Below are 17,374 nucleotides of genomic sequence, written 5' to 3' on the forward strand. Positions count from 1 at the left end.
AAAAAAAAAAAAAAAAAAAAAAAAAGCTGGAGGCATATGGGTTTCCCTGGTGGCACAGTGGTTGAGAGTACGCCTGCTGATGCAGGGGACACGGGTTCGTGCCCCCGTCTGGGAAGATCCCACATGCCGCGGAGCGGCTGGGCCCGTGAGCCATGGCCGCTGAGCCTGCGTGTCTGGAGCCTGTGCTCCGCAACGGGAGAGGCCACAACAGTGAGAGGCCCAAAAATCTTGGGGCATATCCCTGGAGGATGCCGGTGTTTAGGGGAGACAAGGAAAGAGAAAGCATCAAGAGATACCGGAAGTGTTGTTGGAGAAGAAGGAAAGGAACCGGGAAATGCTGGGTTCCACAGAAGCTAAAGGCAGAGAGATGGTCAGAGGTCACAGGATGACAAGTAAGAAGAGGACAGAAAATGCCTCGGCCCAGGAAGTCTGCAGGTTTTCTATTGGGGTTTTAATCGTCCTGCTCCACGTGGTGCCAGCTCTGGCCTGCTCTCGGGCTAAAGGCAGGACAAAACCCTGAAACTCGCCTCTGCCTCTCTGTTCTTCCAGGACTCCCCTCCCCTCCAGACTTGGCCTGCTTTTGTTTCCTTTCCAGTACCGTCGGGTCGTTGCTTTTTTGTGTTTTGTCCAGAGTTTATAGTTGTTATGTCTGGGAGGGTCTGTCTGGTAGACGCTCCCTCAGTCATACTCCTGTCATTTTTTTTTTTTTTTTTTTTTTCGGTACGCGGGCCTCTCCCTGTTTTGGCCTCTGCCGTTGCGGGGCACAGGCTCCGGACGCGCAGGCTCAGCGGCCATGGCTCACGGGTCCAGCCGCTCCACGGCATGTGAGATCTTCCCCGGGGGCACGAACCCGTGTCCCCTGCATCGGCAGGCAGACTCTCAACCACTGCGCCACCAGGGAAGTCCCCCTGTCATTTTTAACAGTCTCATTCTTGGAACACTGTGTGGAATGGCTCACACACTGTGAAGAATATTTCCTTTCAATCTCAGGGTGGAATGCTAATATAAGTTTAAAACCCATTTTTAAGTGCTTCAGAGCTTAGAGGCCTCTGAGAAGAGGCAGGGTGCTATTAAAACAGTGTTTTAATTGGGTTTATTTGTTTGTTTATATATTAAATTTAAACATTTTTATCACTTTATTGACATTTAATTTACATACCATACAATTCACCTATTTAAAATGTGTAATTCAATAATTTTTAATATATTCACAGGTAAGTTCAACCATCACCACAGTCAATTTTGGAACATTTTCATTACCTCAAGAAGAAACTCTATTCCCTTTTAGCTATCTGTCACCCTCCCATCTTTCTGTCTCCCCTGTGCTCCAGCCCTAAGCAACCGCTAATGTACTTTGTGTCTCTATAGATTCCCCTATTCTGGACATTTCATATGACCATATGTGGTTTTTGTGACTGGCTTCTTTCACTCCACATAATATTTTCAAGGTTCATCCATATTTTAGTATCTATCAGTACTTCATTCCTTATGGCAAAATAATACTCCATTGTATGGATTTACCACGTTAAAAAATGCATTTATCAATTGATGGACATTTTAGTTGTTTCCATCTTTCGGCTATTACGAATAATGTTGCTCTGAACCTTCATGTTCAAGTTTTTGTGCGGACATATGTTTTCATTTATCTTGGGCTTATACCTAGGGGTAGATTTTTCTTGTATCACTTATATGAGATTAGGAAGTGAACCAATTTGTAACCATTTCTTAGTGCTATTTTGGCTTATATGTAGGTAACCTTTAGAAAGTGGGTGTTTTCCAGACGGTCTTCAAAAGCATTCTTTTCATAGGCTCTGCACCAGATGATTTGATATAGATATATTAAGTAATATCTGCCCAAATAAACATTTCCTGTTTTATAACTGAGATGTTTGTTGTTGTAATGAGCGATACAATCATTTTATACCTTTGTTTAAAAAACCTCGTTAGATTCTGCTTGCTTTTAAGAATGTTCTGTTTGGTTTGCGCTTAAAATCCGTGCTCTTTCAAAGTTTTGTAGTTATTTCTGGGTCTGTAAGGGTTGCTAAGGGATGCTGGAATGCCAAATAACAGGAGCTCTAGCTTCAAAAGGCAAAGAGATAATAGTGAGAAGTTTATTGATTAGGAAGAGATAATAAAACCTTATGCTAATAAACACAGATGCACTACGCGTTTCTAATTTTGTCTCTTTGGGCTTCTGGCATGCGTAAAGTCAAGATGGCAGAAATTTCTGAAGATAAGAGAGTTGGACTTTCTGAATAATTATTTCAGCAGCAGGCTGTAGAAAAGAGCAATAGCAAATCGTTTCTCTCCTCAACCCCTTAAACTGAAGCTGGAGCTACAAAGGTTTCGTTTAGTTTAGTTTGGACTCTAAAATGAAGATTCAGGTATTTGAAGGAAATTGAAGAGAAAAATGAAGAGTAAGAAAGGTACAATATTATACTTGGGTTTTTATTTTTCAGTTATAGTCTAATACTGAAGGGCCATGTGACCTAGAAGAAAGAATTTATAACTCAACGCTAGGAGGTCTGGGTTTAGCATCTTACTCTTCCATTTACTAGATGGGTGACTTTTGGTCACATGCTTTACCTTCTCTGTAAGGTGGGGAATATAATGCTTATTCATTTCAGAGAATTGTTATGGAAGTAAAATGAAATAATATCTGTGAAAGTGTTTTTATTTATTTATTTTAGTTTAAAAAATTGTTTTATTTTCTATTGGAGTATAGTTGACTAATAACATGTTAGTTTCAGGTGTATAGCAAAGTAATTCAGTTATACATATACATTCTATTCTTTTTCAAATTCTTTTTCCATTTAAGTTAATATGAGTATTGAGCAGAATTCCCTGTGCTATACATAGGTCCTTGTTGGTTATCTTTTTTTTTTTTTTTTGGCTATGCCGCGTGGCACGTGGGATCTTAGTTTCCCGACCAGGGGTCAAACCCTCACTCCCTGCAGTGGAAATGCGAAGTCTTATCCACTGGACCACCAGGGAAGTCCTGTTGGTTATCCATTTTAAATATAGCAGTGTGTACATGTCAATCCCAAACTCCCAATCTGTCCCTTCCCCCCCGGTAACCGTAAGTTTGTTCTCTAAGTCTGTGAGTCTGTTTCTGCTTTGTAAATAAGTTCTTTTGTATCATTTTTTTTAGATTCTGCATATAATGGTATCATATTGTGAAAGTGTTTTTATAGGTGACAGCATTCATTATGAGAGTAAAAAATTGGTTTTTGCTTATGAATATCATTACTAATATTAGATAACTTGTTAATAAATAGTTCTCTTACACTCAAAAATTAACCAAAAATGTCCTTATCTCATTTTAACTCTATCTGTAAGAACTAAAATCTGTGAACTATGACCCATCATCATAGTAATCCCATAATTTATAACCCCATAACCCTACAACCAAGCCATTGCCATAGTATAGTTTGATTGCTAGTAAAGTAGCTAGGAAGAAGTAAAGTTGACCGACTGTTGGATTTGCAGTGTGATGCCAAGTTTCACTTGACTGTTAGGCTCAGGCCTGAGAGCCACTTTCAGAGACTCATTCCTCTCTTATAAGAGCTAAACTAGCAGTTTAGTTCTTCCATCACATGTTGTGCTTCCATCACAGGACTGCAAGAGTCAGCTAGTACCATGGAATACTTGATCAGAGCTTGGACTGATAGTGATATCTGCCTTAAATTATTTATAAATAATATAGAAACATTATATATGCAACACTTAAAGTAAAATTATGTTGACATGTTGAGCAACATTGAACAGACATAAAATAGTAGATATAATTTGATACTGTTTATTCCTTTATTGAATGCCTGTGAAATTTGAGGCAGTAACCTATGGGACTTGGGCACAGCCCTGAATCAGCATATCCTCATGGGCTTCCTAGTTCAGTGAAGGAGGGACACCTAAAAATGACCACACAGTTGATTAGTTACCACAGAGGTAACTCCTATGCAGGAAGAGAGTTTCTTTGAGACAAGGGCTGACGGGGCCTGAACGTGGTCTGGGAAGCCTTCCCTGAGGGGGTGGCGCTTTAACCATGACCTTCACCATGAGGATTTTGGAGTGGGGGAGTGGTGTGATTGATCTGGTTGGGGATGTTAAAAGGGTTTTTTGACACCTGTCTAGAGAAAGGGTTGAAGTGGGTAGAGAATGTGTCAGGGGAAAAAATAGAAAGTTATTTCAAGCATCTTATAAATGTGCTTTGGAGTATGGTCTGCACTGATTTTTTTTTTTTTTTTTTTTAAGCAGAAGTCTTCTTAGAAGCCCATATGATTTAAATTTATTTATTTATTTATTTCTGGCTGTGTTGGGTCTTCGTTTCTGTGCGAGGGCTTTCTCTAGTTGCGGTGAGCGGGGGCCACTCTTCATCGTGGTGCGCGGGCCTCTCACTCTCGCGGCCTCTCTTGTTGCGGAGCACAGGCTCCAGACGTCTGCACTGATTTTTGCAAACTATTATTCATCTCAATTTGATTTCATCAAAGGTGTGGTCCCCCCACATCTCATTAGAATGTTCTTAACTTTTTTTTCCCCAGCTGTTGAAGACTTGGTTTCAAAGTCTCGTCCACTCATCCACATCTAAAATAAATTTTGTTTTAGCCTTAAGCTTAAGAATGGCCTAAGGTTACTATTCCTAGTTTTCTTAATTCTATGTAAAGTCTATGTGGGACCTATTAATTTTTTATTTTTGTCACGCATTGAAGAAGAAAGAAATTAGAGTGGTGGGGAGTATAGGAAATATGGTAAAATAGTTTGTTTTTCTTGAACTCAAGAGAAATATTCCTCTATAAAAGTGACTTTCCTCTTCAAAAATGCTAGATGAGCTGGAGATCATTGAACTTAAATATAGTTTTTCTCTTACCGAATTTCTTAGCAGCTTGTGGCTTTTACAAGAATTTGGAATGATAAGAATCTTAACTTCCTAACTTATAGTGTTATGTTTTGAATATCATTTTAAAATGGAAAACTTCCCAGATCCTGATTTCTTTTCACCAAAACCTTAAGATTTTCCATGCCCTTTTATGACCTGACTCCACGTTCCTTATTTAATTCTCCAAATTCCTTTAATAATGCTGGTCTTCTGAGCAGATGCAAAAACATAGAGTTCTCAAACCTGAAAATATTTTTTCGTTAATTCCTTAGGCCTGAGGTTATGCATTATGTCTAAAGTTTTGGAAAGGGCAGTCTAAAGCCTTGCACTCAAAGTGTAGTCCCTTCTTCTCGAAATGCTCTTCTGCTTTGCCTGGATATTATCATTTCTAATTTTCCTTCTATTTCTGGCGGCTCTTTCTCTGTCTCCATAAGCTCATCTTTCTCTACCTATCCAGTAAATTTGGGGGCATCTGTCCTAAGCTCTCTTCTCACTTTGCACCCATAGGTCTCTAGACAATATCACCTTCTCCCATGACTTCCTTCATCATTCATGCATTCAACAAGTAATTGAGACCTTCACTGGTGCCAAGCATTCTGCTGGGTGCTTGAGATGCAGGCATGCATAATATACCTTCCGACCTTCGAGGAGGCAGACAAGAAAACAGACAATTTCACTTGAGTGTGTATGTGGTATATGCAGAGTGTGCTCTGGGAACACAGAGAAGATGCACATTTGTGGGGAAGTCTGGCAAGGCCTTCTGGAGGAAGTGTTTAGATTGCCCCGGATTTAGACTTTTTTCCCCTTGAATGTTTCATAGCATTTTTTACTCAATGTATTTATAATAATTACAGTAACAAAAGGAAGCTTCTACAACTTTTATTTTTCATTCTCTATTATCTATTGTATCAGTCAGGGCAGGCTATGCTATGCTGTGTAACACAAATAATTCTAATATATTAGTGGCTTAACAACAATGAAGGTCAGTTTCTCATTTGCAACATGTGCTCTGCAAGATGGCAGGGGGGGCTATGCTTATTCAGGTCATTAAAGGACTAAATTGATGGACCAGCCATCATCTTGAACCTTTGTGGTTATTGTGCCAGAAAGAAAGAAAGAGAGCCCTGGAGTAACTTCTATACTTTTTTTATACTTTTAAAAAAGTATATAATGCAGCATCACTAATTATAATCACAATGCCGTACATTAGATCCCCAGAACTTACTCATCTTATAATTGGAAGTTTGTATCCTTTGACCAACATCAAAGATATCAAGAGACAGAATGAGGCAAAAGAATGTAACCCCAGCATGTGCCCTAGTAGAATGGGAGAGAATTGAAAATATTTGATGAATAACACTAACGCAACCACCCCATCTTGGTAAATATCTTCATTTACCCAGTAATTCAAACCGGAAACCTTGAAGGGACCTCTGACTCTTTCCATCATGTTCTTACAATTTTGCCTCTGAAAGCTCTCTCCCAAATGTTCCCTTTGTTCTCACTGCTTTTGCCTTGACTCAGTCCTTCTTTTCTCACTTGGACTCTTGCAATAGCCTTCTAACTGCTAGACTTAGCCCCTTTCAAGCATCACCCTGTTGCCAGAGTGATCATTATAACATTCTACCCCATTTAAGACTCTGCAAAATTTCTCTATCACAACAAGATCAATTCCAAACCTATGACAGGAATATCCTTCCCAGTCTGGTTTCTACTTCCTTTCAAACCTTTTCTCTTGCCAGTCCCCTGTGTGCCAGCCATGTTTAATTACCTGCTAGTCAGCTTTTGCATATTTTCCCCTTTGCTCTATCTAGAAAGTTCTCTGTTCCCTATTACTACAACTCCCTCTTGCCCACAAATTTTCTAGGCTCAAACCTAGAAAATCCCTACTCATCTTTTAAGATTCACATGGAGGATCTTCTTCCCTAAGAAACCTTTCCTGACTTTCTCAAATGGAATGACAACTTCTTCTCTAATCATTGTCACCGGATTGTCCTATGCATATCATTCTCAAAGCATTTGTATCATGGTCTGTAGTTTTAGGCTACATGCCTGTCTCCGCCAACTAATCCATAAACATCTCGATGACAAGAAACTCTTACTAAATTTTGTGATTTACTTTCAGCAGAGAGTAAAATACATAGTTCCTGGCACATAGAAAATGCAAAGTAAATGTTACCACGTGGCTAGGGATATAAAGGTAAGGAATTAATTTCAAACTCATATCATAGGAAAATAAATTTTTTTAACATCCAGATGATGGTTGATTTTTTTTAACTTGTATATACCTTGTCCAAAATGAGAAGGGTGTGTGGGTGTGTGTGTATGGGTATGTGTCACGTCCCAACTCAGTTCTTGGGTAAAGTTAAATAACTTCCGTAAGCTTTGGTTTCCTTCCCTCTGAAACTTCATAAAGAAGAGTTAATTATAGCATCTGTTTCATGGGATTGTTGGAAGGCTAACTCAATAAATGCTCATAGTGAGGATACTTAGTAAGGTGCCTGTGTTAGTTTCCTATTGCTGCTGTAACAACTTGGTAGCTTAAAATAACACAAATATAGTACCTTAGAGTTATGGAGGTCAGAAGTCCAAAATTGGTCTCACTGGGCTAAAATTAAGGTGTCGGTAGTACTGTATTCCTTCTGGAGGCTCTAGGGGCCAGTCTGTTTTCTGCCTTTTCCAGCTTCTAGAGGCTTCCTGCGTTCCTTGGCTTGTGGCCCCTTGCCATCTTCAAAATGAGCAATGGCCCATTGAGTCTTTCTCACACTGCATAGCTCTGACACACACTCTCTCACCTCCCTCTTCTGCTTACAAGGATTCCATGACTACCGTGGGCTCACCTGAATAATCCAGGATAATTTCCCCATCTCAGATTCCCTAACTTACATCTGCAACATCCCTTTTGCCATGTAAGGTATGTAAAGTAACCTATTCACAGGTTCTGGGACTCGGGATGTGGACATCTCTGGGGGGAGCATTATTTTGCTGCCACAGTGCTCAATCCACTCATTGTAAATGATCAGTAATACTTGACTATTATTGTTGGAAATGCAGACTGTTTCTTAAACATTGTTAAATAGAGCTGTGTTATAGCTGAAACACTTTTGAGCCATACAGCCTTGATGTAATGTGGCCTTCTATTAATAACTTAGCGTGAAAGAGTCACAGTTGTTTTACTCCAAAAGTGGGTTAAGTGATTCACTTTTGAAAATTACCTTAGCCGTTTTATTATGCTGGGATGCACTTAGAGTAAAAGGAAATTGGCATTTATTTAAAAGTACCTTAGGACTTCCCTGGTGGCGCAGTGGTTAAGAATCTGCCTGCCGATGCAGAGGATACGGGTTCGAGCCCTGGTCCTGGAAGATCCCACATGCTGCGGAACAAATAAGCCTGTGTACCACAACTACTGAGCCTGCGCTCTAGAGCCCGTGCTCCGCAGCAAGAGAAGCCCCCGCAATGAGAAGCCCGCGCGTTGAAACAAAGAGTAGCCTCCCGCTCACTGCAACTAGAGAAAGCCCATGCGCAGCAACGAAGACCCAGTGCAGCCGAAAATAAAAATAAAATATAAAAGTACCTTAGTAGCCCTAAGGAAGACAATTTTACTTTCATTACTATTACTGTGTAGTAATGACTAACAGTTATTGAGAACTTACTGTATGCCAGGAACTGTTCCAAGTGTTTATGTATGTATTGACTAATTTGATCCTAATGGCCGGCCCAATAAGGGGAGGTACTTTGATTTTCCTTATTTTATGGCAGTTGAGAGTTTGCCCAAAGTTTCAGGGCTAGTAAGTAGTGATGGGATTTAAACCCAGGTGGTCAGCCTGTAGAATCTGTACTTTTAACCACAGCACTGTTAAAATAGGAATGTGGAAAAGGATGGGGCAACACTGAAAGAATGAACACTCTACTTTGGGCTGATATCTCTCAGCATTTTTGTAGCTCATCGTGATGTAGCTTAACAGTATTTAGTCTTACTGAATTCTGTCTTTTGTGCTTTTAAAAAATGCGTAATAGAGGACCAACTGTGAGTTGAGTGTTGGTTAGTTTCCAGAGATGCTTGAAAACAAATGGTCTAGTCAGTTTAGGCTTTTAAAGACAGGTCCTTTAGGCTTGTCATCTTTGTCTTTCTCTCAAAAATATAGTTTAGGGACATTAGCTGCAGCAACTACCGTATATCATGTGTTATCTTTCTATTCTGCCAACTTGCTTTGATATGGAGAGTTTAAGAGCAAGGAAACTGCTTTTTTTTTTTTAAGGAAGTTGTTTTTCAAGGCAGTGTTTCCTGAAAAAGTTGGTGTTTAAAGAATATTTTAGAGTAAACAGATATTATTAGCACTTTCACCCCTATGGTTAGGTGAAAAAATTAAAGGAAAGATTATTAATAAGGCTAGTTATTACAAACAAAATGTTAAGAACAACTGTTGAAATATTTCATACGATAAGGAACTCCCTTTAAGTGAATTACACAGGGATATAACTGAGGAGTTGGCATTTGCTCAAAGTGTGTTGATAGAGCTGGATGCTGACTTATAGGGTCAGTGTGATAAGTAAATTGATTTTATGGGTCTTATACATTCATTATAGCCATGTTAGTGGAAATAACACGTTATGTGCAAAATCTCTATGCCAAAATTAGCAAAGAAGAGAGCAACTAATAAGTGAAAAATAAAATTATATCTAATTAGTAAATTTTTCTGTATGAATAAAATAGACATTATATAGAGAACAAATCTATCACATTTATCTTGATCTAGGATCAATTCTAAATCATTTTGAAAATCATAAACAATTAAATGAAGTCTTTCATTTCACCTACTGCATTTAATATTTATTCATAATCGCACAGTTTGGGGAGTGTGTTACCTGCACCACATGGTCATGATTTAGCTTTTACACTCCACCGTTTTACTTAGAATCCTGTTGACCTTAGTTAGCTAGAAAACAGCTGCTTTTCAATTTTGATTTGTAGTTAATGTTTTCCAAGTGTCAAGCACATGGAGAGAAATTTTTTCTGTAGACTGATATTAAACATTTTATTTATATATATATATTTTTTTTTAATGGTCCATGGGCTGCTTGGAAAAGTGAGAGCCAAGTAGAGCATTCACTGTAAATGCTTTTAGGGAAAAAAAAGTCTCCCTTGGGTATTTCTATAATGGATCAATATCACATTCATTTATTTTCGTGGCATACTCAACCAGAGTGCTATGTTCTGGAAACACTCTGTTGTCTATTTTGACTGAGTTAAAAATACATGATCTCTTTCAAATTTTTCAGATTTTCTGCCTAAAGCTAAAGCTAGGGGATTCCCAATAGTCTTAGGTTGGACTCTTTATTTTGTCCATGAATAAATACCTTGAGGAAGTGACCAGTTGATAATCTTAGTTTAATGCCTATTTCTTATAATCAAATTTATAGCTTCTGGTCGAAGATGAAGATAATATAGTTTCTTCTTTTAGTTTTGCTGGAATTGGAATTTTACTTTTTTGGGGGGGGGGTGGTTTCTACGAGTGTTGGGAAATATTTGAGCCCTATTATTTTTATTATCTGTTGTGTGTAGTTCACTGAAATTTAGTGCCAAGTGTGGAGAAATAGAAGGCCGCAGGTAAGCTGGCACTGTTGTCCTTTGTGGCAGGTAGAAAGATAGGGAGAGCTTGTGTCCTGGGTACTGAGGAGCCTAAAATGATGTGTGAAATTGAGACACTGAGAAAGCAGGAAGGAAACACTGTAAGATTTGCCACATTTTATTTGTGGTGAGTCCCAGGTGAGGTAGAATTGCCCTAAATTCTTTGGGCACTAGGAAACCTGGATGGGAGACTCAATTTCTAAACCTTTAGCTCTTGAGAAGCAGTAGCCACCTCACAGGGTTATGTGATCTATGACAGAAGAGAAACTACTGGTTGTCTCGAGAAGTGGGTGGTCTTGCTGGCCATCATTTTCTCTTTGCGTTTGCCTGGGAAAGCAGCTCTAGAGTTTCCCTAATACGTTTTTTAAAATAAATATTTCTAGACAATTCTCTAGCAGTCCAGTGGTTAGGACTCCGCACCCTTACTGCAGGGGGCACGGGTTTGATCCCTGGTTGGGGAACTAAGATCCTGCAAGCCATGCAGTGCAGCCAAAAATAATAAATAAAAATAAAATAAGGGGCTTCCCTGGTGGCACAGTGGTTGAGAATACGCCTGCCAATGCAGGGGACACGGGTTCGAGCCCTGGTCCGGGAAGATCCCACATGCCACGGAGCAACTGGGCCCGTGAGCCACAACTACTGAGCCTGCGCGTCTGGAGCCTGTGCTCCGCAGCAAGAGCGGCTGCGATAGTGAGAGGCCCACGCACCACGATGAAGAGTGGACCCTGCTTGCCGCAATTAGAGAAAGCCCTCGTACAGAAACGAAGACCCAACTCAGCCAAAAATAAATAAATAAATATATTATTTTTTTAAAAAAAGTAAAATTAAAATAAAATAAAGTAAAATAAATACTTCTAGTAATGTTTTAAAATATCTTTTTTTGGTCTTTCAGGAACATTAAAAAAAGCCTATTTTAAATCAAACGGGAGTGAACCTTTGGTCACTGATGGTGAAGTCCATGTGTATGATGTTATTCTTCCAAGTACAGCTCATAACGAGAGCACCGGGACATCTACTGCCAATCCCACCCAACACATTCCAGCCTGGACTATGGATGCTTCTCTCCCAGGGGACCAAAATCACAGGAGCACAAGTAAGTCTGAAGGTACTAAGTAGCTGGGCCCTTTAATGTCTGTGGAACCCGCAGGTAGATTTTTAAGTGTGGCAACTGATGCTCTTAATCACAATCACTTACTGGTCACACAGGAAGAGCTCTGCTCCCTTATCTAGCAAGCAGAGCCAAGTGCCCTGTTCCTAAACATGAAATGCCCTCAGCTCAGCCATCCAGATAGGGACTGGAGTAAGAAATAAGAAGGTACCAATGCCATTCAGTGTTTCTGAGACATAAAAATTGATGCTGCTTGCCCCAGTATGACAGTGTCGATTTTACGGTGGTTCTGTTTTTTAAGTTTTAAGTTACTTATTTTGAGATGGTTAAATTAATAAGTAAACTAAGTTACTTATTTTGTTATTGGTGCCTTGTGGCAGGTATCCTAATTCTGTGGTTCTTCGAGGTAATTTCGCTGTAAGCATCTTTGCCTTAGATATCTTTGCTGTAAGCATTTCTGCCTCATAATTAATTGGTTGTAAGGCAATTTAACCATGAAAGATATAAAATGAAAAATGAAAGAGGGACATTTATAAAGACATAATGAAATGTGAGAAATGAATAACAATTAAAAGGACATTGCTAAATACAAAATTTTTGAATATGTTTAAAATGTGTGTAGATTCATGGTGACACTGCACAAATAACTGATTTTATTTTGTGAGTTGTACCTTGTCTTCCAAGTCTTCTGTTTATAGTATTTTTATACACTTTTTTTTGGCTTGTTGATTTGTCTCCTCGTTCAGCATTGAGCTTTTTCTTTTTTGCTAAAATTTGTTCCTTTGTTAAGAGAGGTATCAGTTTCCAAATACTAGGATGCATATTCGTAACTGAGTTCTGTGTTGCACTGTGAAAGCCTTCTCCACTGGTGTTTGTTCCTCGCATACTGTCACACGTCCATTGATAGACTTTCCAAAGTTCTATGGGAAATGTAGGTTCAACTCTGCGCCTCTGAGGCCCTCAGCCTCTTTCTCCTCCAGTGCAGTGTTTCAAGATAAGAAACCAACACAAAGCAAATCGTCTTCTGTCAGCTCAATAAAGCCATCAATAACGTCTCTAAGTGGAAGAAATGATAACACATTTCAACCCGTTGAAACCAAACTGTCACCAGGTAGCTTACCTTTCATTGCAGAATTGCCTTACAGTCAATTAGTTATGTGGTGAAAATGTTTGCAGTGAGATGCTTACAGTGAGAAGTGAGAAGACCAGGCACGCAGTTCTATAATCAAATGCCAAGGGATTTGACAGGAGCTATCCCTTCATCTGCTTTCGAGGTGTCTGTGTGTTCTCTCTCATTTCCTGGTTTTATTGGCTATGCAATTTATTTTACTTGTTGGTGACTGACAGATAATCACACCTTGAGGAAAATGGCATGGCCAAAACTTCTATTTGAGGACAAATGGAGGTATTTGTTCCAGAAAAACTGCTTGCAGAGAGAGAGAGAAGACAGAAAGTGTGGAGATGGGTCCAGTTAGATGGCAACAGATGATATGCTCCGGAATGTGACTCTATCCCTCAATACCCCTCCAATTTTTTTAGTAAAGTTACTAACCTTCCAGAATGCTAGTGGGAGTGGATTAGTGTGGAAAGTTACCTAGTCAGTACTGATAAATCATAATCACAGCACAGTCACTGTTAAGAGCTTTCTCTGCAGTTGTCTTGAGTCTTACTTTCTACTTCCTAAAACAAGGTTATGTGATTGAAAATTACCCAAAACCCATTCATCCCTGATCACTTTCTTGTTTGTTGCTCCCTCCTTCCTGAAAACCTCCAAAGGGAAGTCACATCTTAGGTCTAGGACAGAATATTTATTTTCATTCTGAGCCAGGAAGGGAAGGACTAAGCTGACTCTTAAGCTATCATAGTATGTTTGCCAGTATCTGAAGAAACGCAGGATTATTCTCTCTCTCTAGCCCCAAAGAGTCAGAATGTTTGGCTTCCATTGTTTCATGGAGCACTGATAGATATTAACTGTTTCTTATGCTTAAGAGTTCACCAGCGATTTATACGGATTCATATTCATTACCTGACGGTAATACTACAAACCCAAATTATGCTAAGTAAAATTTGTTTTCCTCAAGAGTTTGATTTTTTAATATTTCAGTCATGTCTTCAGCACTTCATTCTTTTTTTTTTTTTTTTACATCTTTATTGGAGTATAATTGCTTTACAATGGTGTGTTAGTTTCTGCTTTATAACAAGCACTTCATTATTCTTAGGGCAGTGTTTTTCAACAAAAGGGCAGAAGTAATTTAAGCAAAAACTCAGTCCAGTTAATGTGGTTGCAATTACAGCAATTGTTATTTTCTTTTACAAGGTGGATTTGTCTCTGTTTTGAAAGTTCTGTCATTTGTTAAGATTCAAATAGAGGTGATAAACACATACCCTGAAGAGTAAAGAAACATATGGTCCTTGCTGCTCAGTTTGGAAGTTTGATGGGGGTCTGTTTGACTCATTTTCTCTTCCTATGGGTGGAACATTGCTTGAGAATATGAACGTAATTTGACATGTAAAGGAAACCCAGGTGAAATTAGAATGAGTAAATGTAGAAAGGTCAAAACCTTTGAAAATGTGTCATTCTGTCTTGTTAATGTACTTGACAGTTAGCCTTGGGCTTTACTGTCTCACCACATAGACCCTCGATAGACTGTCTATAATAACTAAAATTATTTATTGTTAGGGATTTGATAGTTTTTCATACACTTCAGTAATACTGCTAGTCTGTGAGTATAGAGCTTTCGATAGTTTTCAGGGCAAGTTTGAATATTTTCTTTGTGGTCCTTATTATTATTTTTTTAATTTTATTGAAGTATAGTTGATTTACAGTGCAGTGTTAATTTCTTCTGTACGGCAAAGTGATTCAGTTATACATATATATATATATATATATTCTTTTTCATATTCTTTTCCATTATGGTTTATCACAGGATATTGAATATAGTTCCCTGTGCTACACAGTAAGACCTTGTTGTTTATCTCTCTGTGGCCCTTATAATTAGCTGACAAGGTATGCAGGACAGGTATACAGACCATTTTTCAAGGTATGAAATTGAGGCTTAGCGAAATTAAGTTGATGTATCCGGTGTCACTTATTTACTAATTGGTAGCCATGGAATTGGGATTCAGGTCTTGGGACTCCTAGACCAGCGTTCTTTCAAGTATTTCATGCTTCCTTATTTAATTTCATTGCTTTCTTTTCAGTAGCAGGAGCATTTCTGAGCAAATTTTAAGCTCCAGGAGAGTAATGTATTTTGTTTACTGCTTTATAGCCAGTGCTCAACAAAATATTTGTTGAATGAATAAATAAATGAACTACAGTCATTTCAAAAATTTAATATCTGACCTCTTTTTATTGGTGATGCCAAATCACACTTCTCACTTGGTGTTTATTTAACCAATTTTACTTAAAAGTATAATTTAATGCTTATTTCTCTACTAACACCTAGCAGAGAATTTACTTTTATTCCTTTTTAAAAAAAATATTATTCTCTAATTAAAGTGTCATTCTAAATTTCTGGCATATGTAAAAGCTTTTTGAGTCCACTCTAGTCCAAAAATACAGTGGCGAGACATTCTGTCCTTCTCAATATCCTGGGTAGAAAACGAAGGGGAGAACTCCTGGCAAAAAGTACCAGGAAATAGCCTTTCCTTAAGACACTTCCTTTTGGGGGTCCTTAATATCATGCCAAAGCAAAGAATACTGCAGTTTGTAAAGTTTTAGCCAGATGCCTCCTAGGTTACACTGTGTGGCAGAGCTTTGTAAATGTGAAATAGGCTTTATGTGACATCCGTTACATCTGGAATTTCATTAGTTACATTTTGAAAACCAGTTGTAATATGGAAAGGAAGAAGGCCCATAGTTAGCTTTCATGCTGTATCTCAGCAAGGGATTTTCCTAGGTTGCATTCTGTGTTTAGATTTTTATTTTCATCTTTTCTTCTTATATATTTTATAAATATTTAAGCATAAATTGAATTTTAAGGAGAGGGAAAAACTCTTTGACCAACCAAGAGCTTTTGGGTTAAAAATAATATGGCACAAAATAAAATAGCCTAGAAACTCTAATCAGGAATTAAAGTGACATGAGAGTGGGCTAATGTGCTGAAAGCGTAAAGTGTTTTGTTCTCTCATTGTGCTCTTTGATGACCAGCTCCTAAATCTTCTATATCAGATGAAAACACATCATACCTCTCATTCACTTACAGAAAGCTTTTTGAGGTATAATCCACGTACCATTAAATTTGACCTCTAATACATATAATTCAGTATTTTTAAAATGTATTCACAGAGTTGTCAACTATCACCACTCTCTAATTTTAGAACATTTTCATCACTGCAAAAAGAAATGCTGTATCCATTTTTCCTCATTTCCCCTCTCCCTCAGCCTGTGTCCAAAACTAATCTACTTTCAGTCTCTATAGATTTGCCTATTCTGAACATTTCATATAAAGGGCATCATACAATAAATGTGTGGCTTTTGTGACTGGCTTTTCATATTTTTCTTGGATATAGGCACAGCCCTGGCCTTCTGGTATCCCAGGGAATATGTTAGAGCTTTTCAAAGGCCTCTTCAGACATCTCATTCCCTAGTTCTTCCTTTTAAGTGTTTTGGTCAGCCTCTTATTTACAACAGGTATCCTTGCCTCAGGTAGCTGTGATGTTAAACAATTGCCACAGATTGTTTTCCACACGTACCCTGGGGATAGAACTTTTTGCAAAGAGAAAGCTCTGAGTCAGATCAAGTAAAGACAAGTACTGAGAATGGATCCTTTCCAGGGAGCTTCTAGACAAGTTGAATGGTGATAATTCTCTGCGGGTGGCTTTTTGGGGAGCTTCAGACCCATTCTTCCCCCTAGGTTGCTGGTTTTTATAGATACCATGGTTGCAAGCTCATTGGTTTTCAAGGCTCCTGTAGAACTGAGGAGAGGGTGATGGGAATATGGCAAGTTAAAAATGTTACAAAGTGGGACTTCCCTGGTGGTGGCGCAGTGGTTAAGAATCTGCCTGCCAATGCAGGGGACACGGGTTCTATCCCTGGTCCAGGAAGATCCCACATGCTGTGGAGCAGCTAAGCCCCGTGCACCACAACTACTGAGCCTTCGCTCTAGAGCCCACGAGCCACAGCTGCTGAGCCCGCGAGCCTAGAGCCTGTGCTCCGCAACAAGAGAAGCCACAGCAATGAGAAGCTTGTGCACTGCAACGAAAAGTAGTCCCCGCTCACCACAACTAGAGAAAGCACGCACACAGCAACGAAGACCCAACACAGCCAAAAAAAACCCAGAAATGAAAACAAAAAACGCTACAAAGCTCATAGTTCTCACTGTGATTCAGCCATTTTTCTTGAACAAATGTTCCTCTGCTGCAAGCCTTTGGTTAAATTCCAAAGTTCTGAAAAATCTGATTTTGATATTTTTTTCCCAGTGTTTTTACTGTTTCTATGGAGGAACAGATTTTTGGAGGGTCTTACCGTGCCATTCTGGAAGTATTTCCTACCCCTCAATCAGTTTTACCTTCCTTGTCTACTCTACTGCTTCTTTTTCATTTCCTCCAACATTGGGAATTGGTTTTTCTTCTTTCTGTAATGAATAAATATGACCATATTATATATATTATTTTAAAACGGAAGACTTTATCTCCTTTTTTTGCATAAATCACTTCAATTCTTCTTCCTTTTGCATCATATTACCTTATTTCTGCCCACAGTTAACCCATCTTAACAATCTGGTGTGTATGATTTTACAGTTTTCTCCATGCTCATAAA

At 38.7% G+C, this 17,374-nt stretch overlaps 1 protein-coding gene across 1 annotated transcript in view; it reads left to right on the forward strand.

The window, feature by feature from the left end:
- Window positions 1-17,374, forward strand: part of CORIN (corin, serine peptidase) — a 249,374-nt gene that overhangs the window by 26,705 nt on the left and 205,295 nt on the right. Inside the window, exon 3 of the mRNA XM_029234750.1 lies at window positions 11,398-11,598. Coding sequence (XP_029090583.1) covers window positions 11,398-11,598 — 201 coding nt within the window. The remainder of the gene's footprint in view (window positions 1-11,397; window positions 11,599-17,374) is intronic.

The sequence above is a fragment of the Monodon monoceros genome, unplaced genomic scaffold, assembly GCF_005190385.1.
Source record: "Monodon monoceros isolate NGI ecotype Baffin Bay Population unplaced genomic scaffold, NGI_Narwhal_1 Super_Scaffold_20, whole genome shotgun sequence".
Taxonomy (NCBI): Eukaryota; Metazoa; Chordata; class Mammalia; order Artiodactyla; family Monodontidae; genus Monodon; species Monodon monoceros.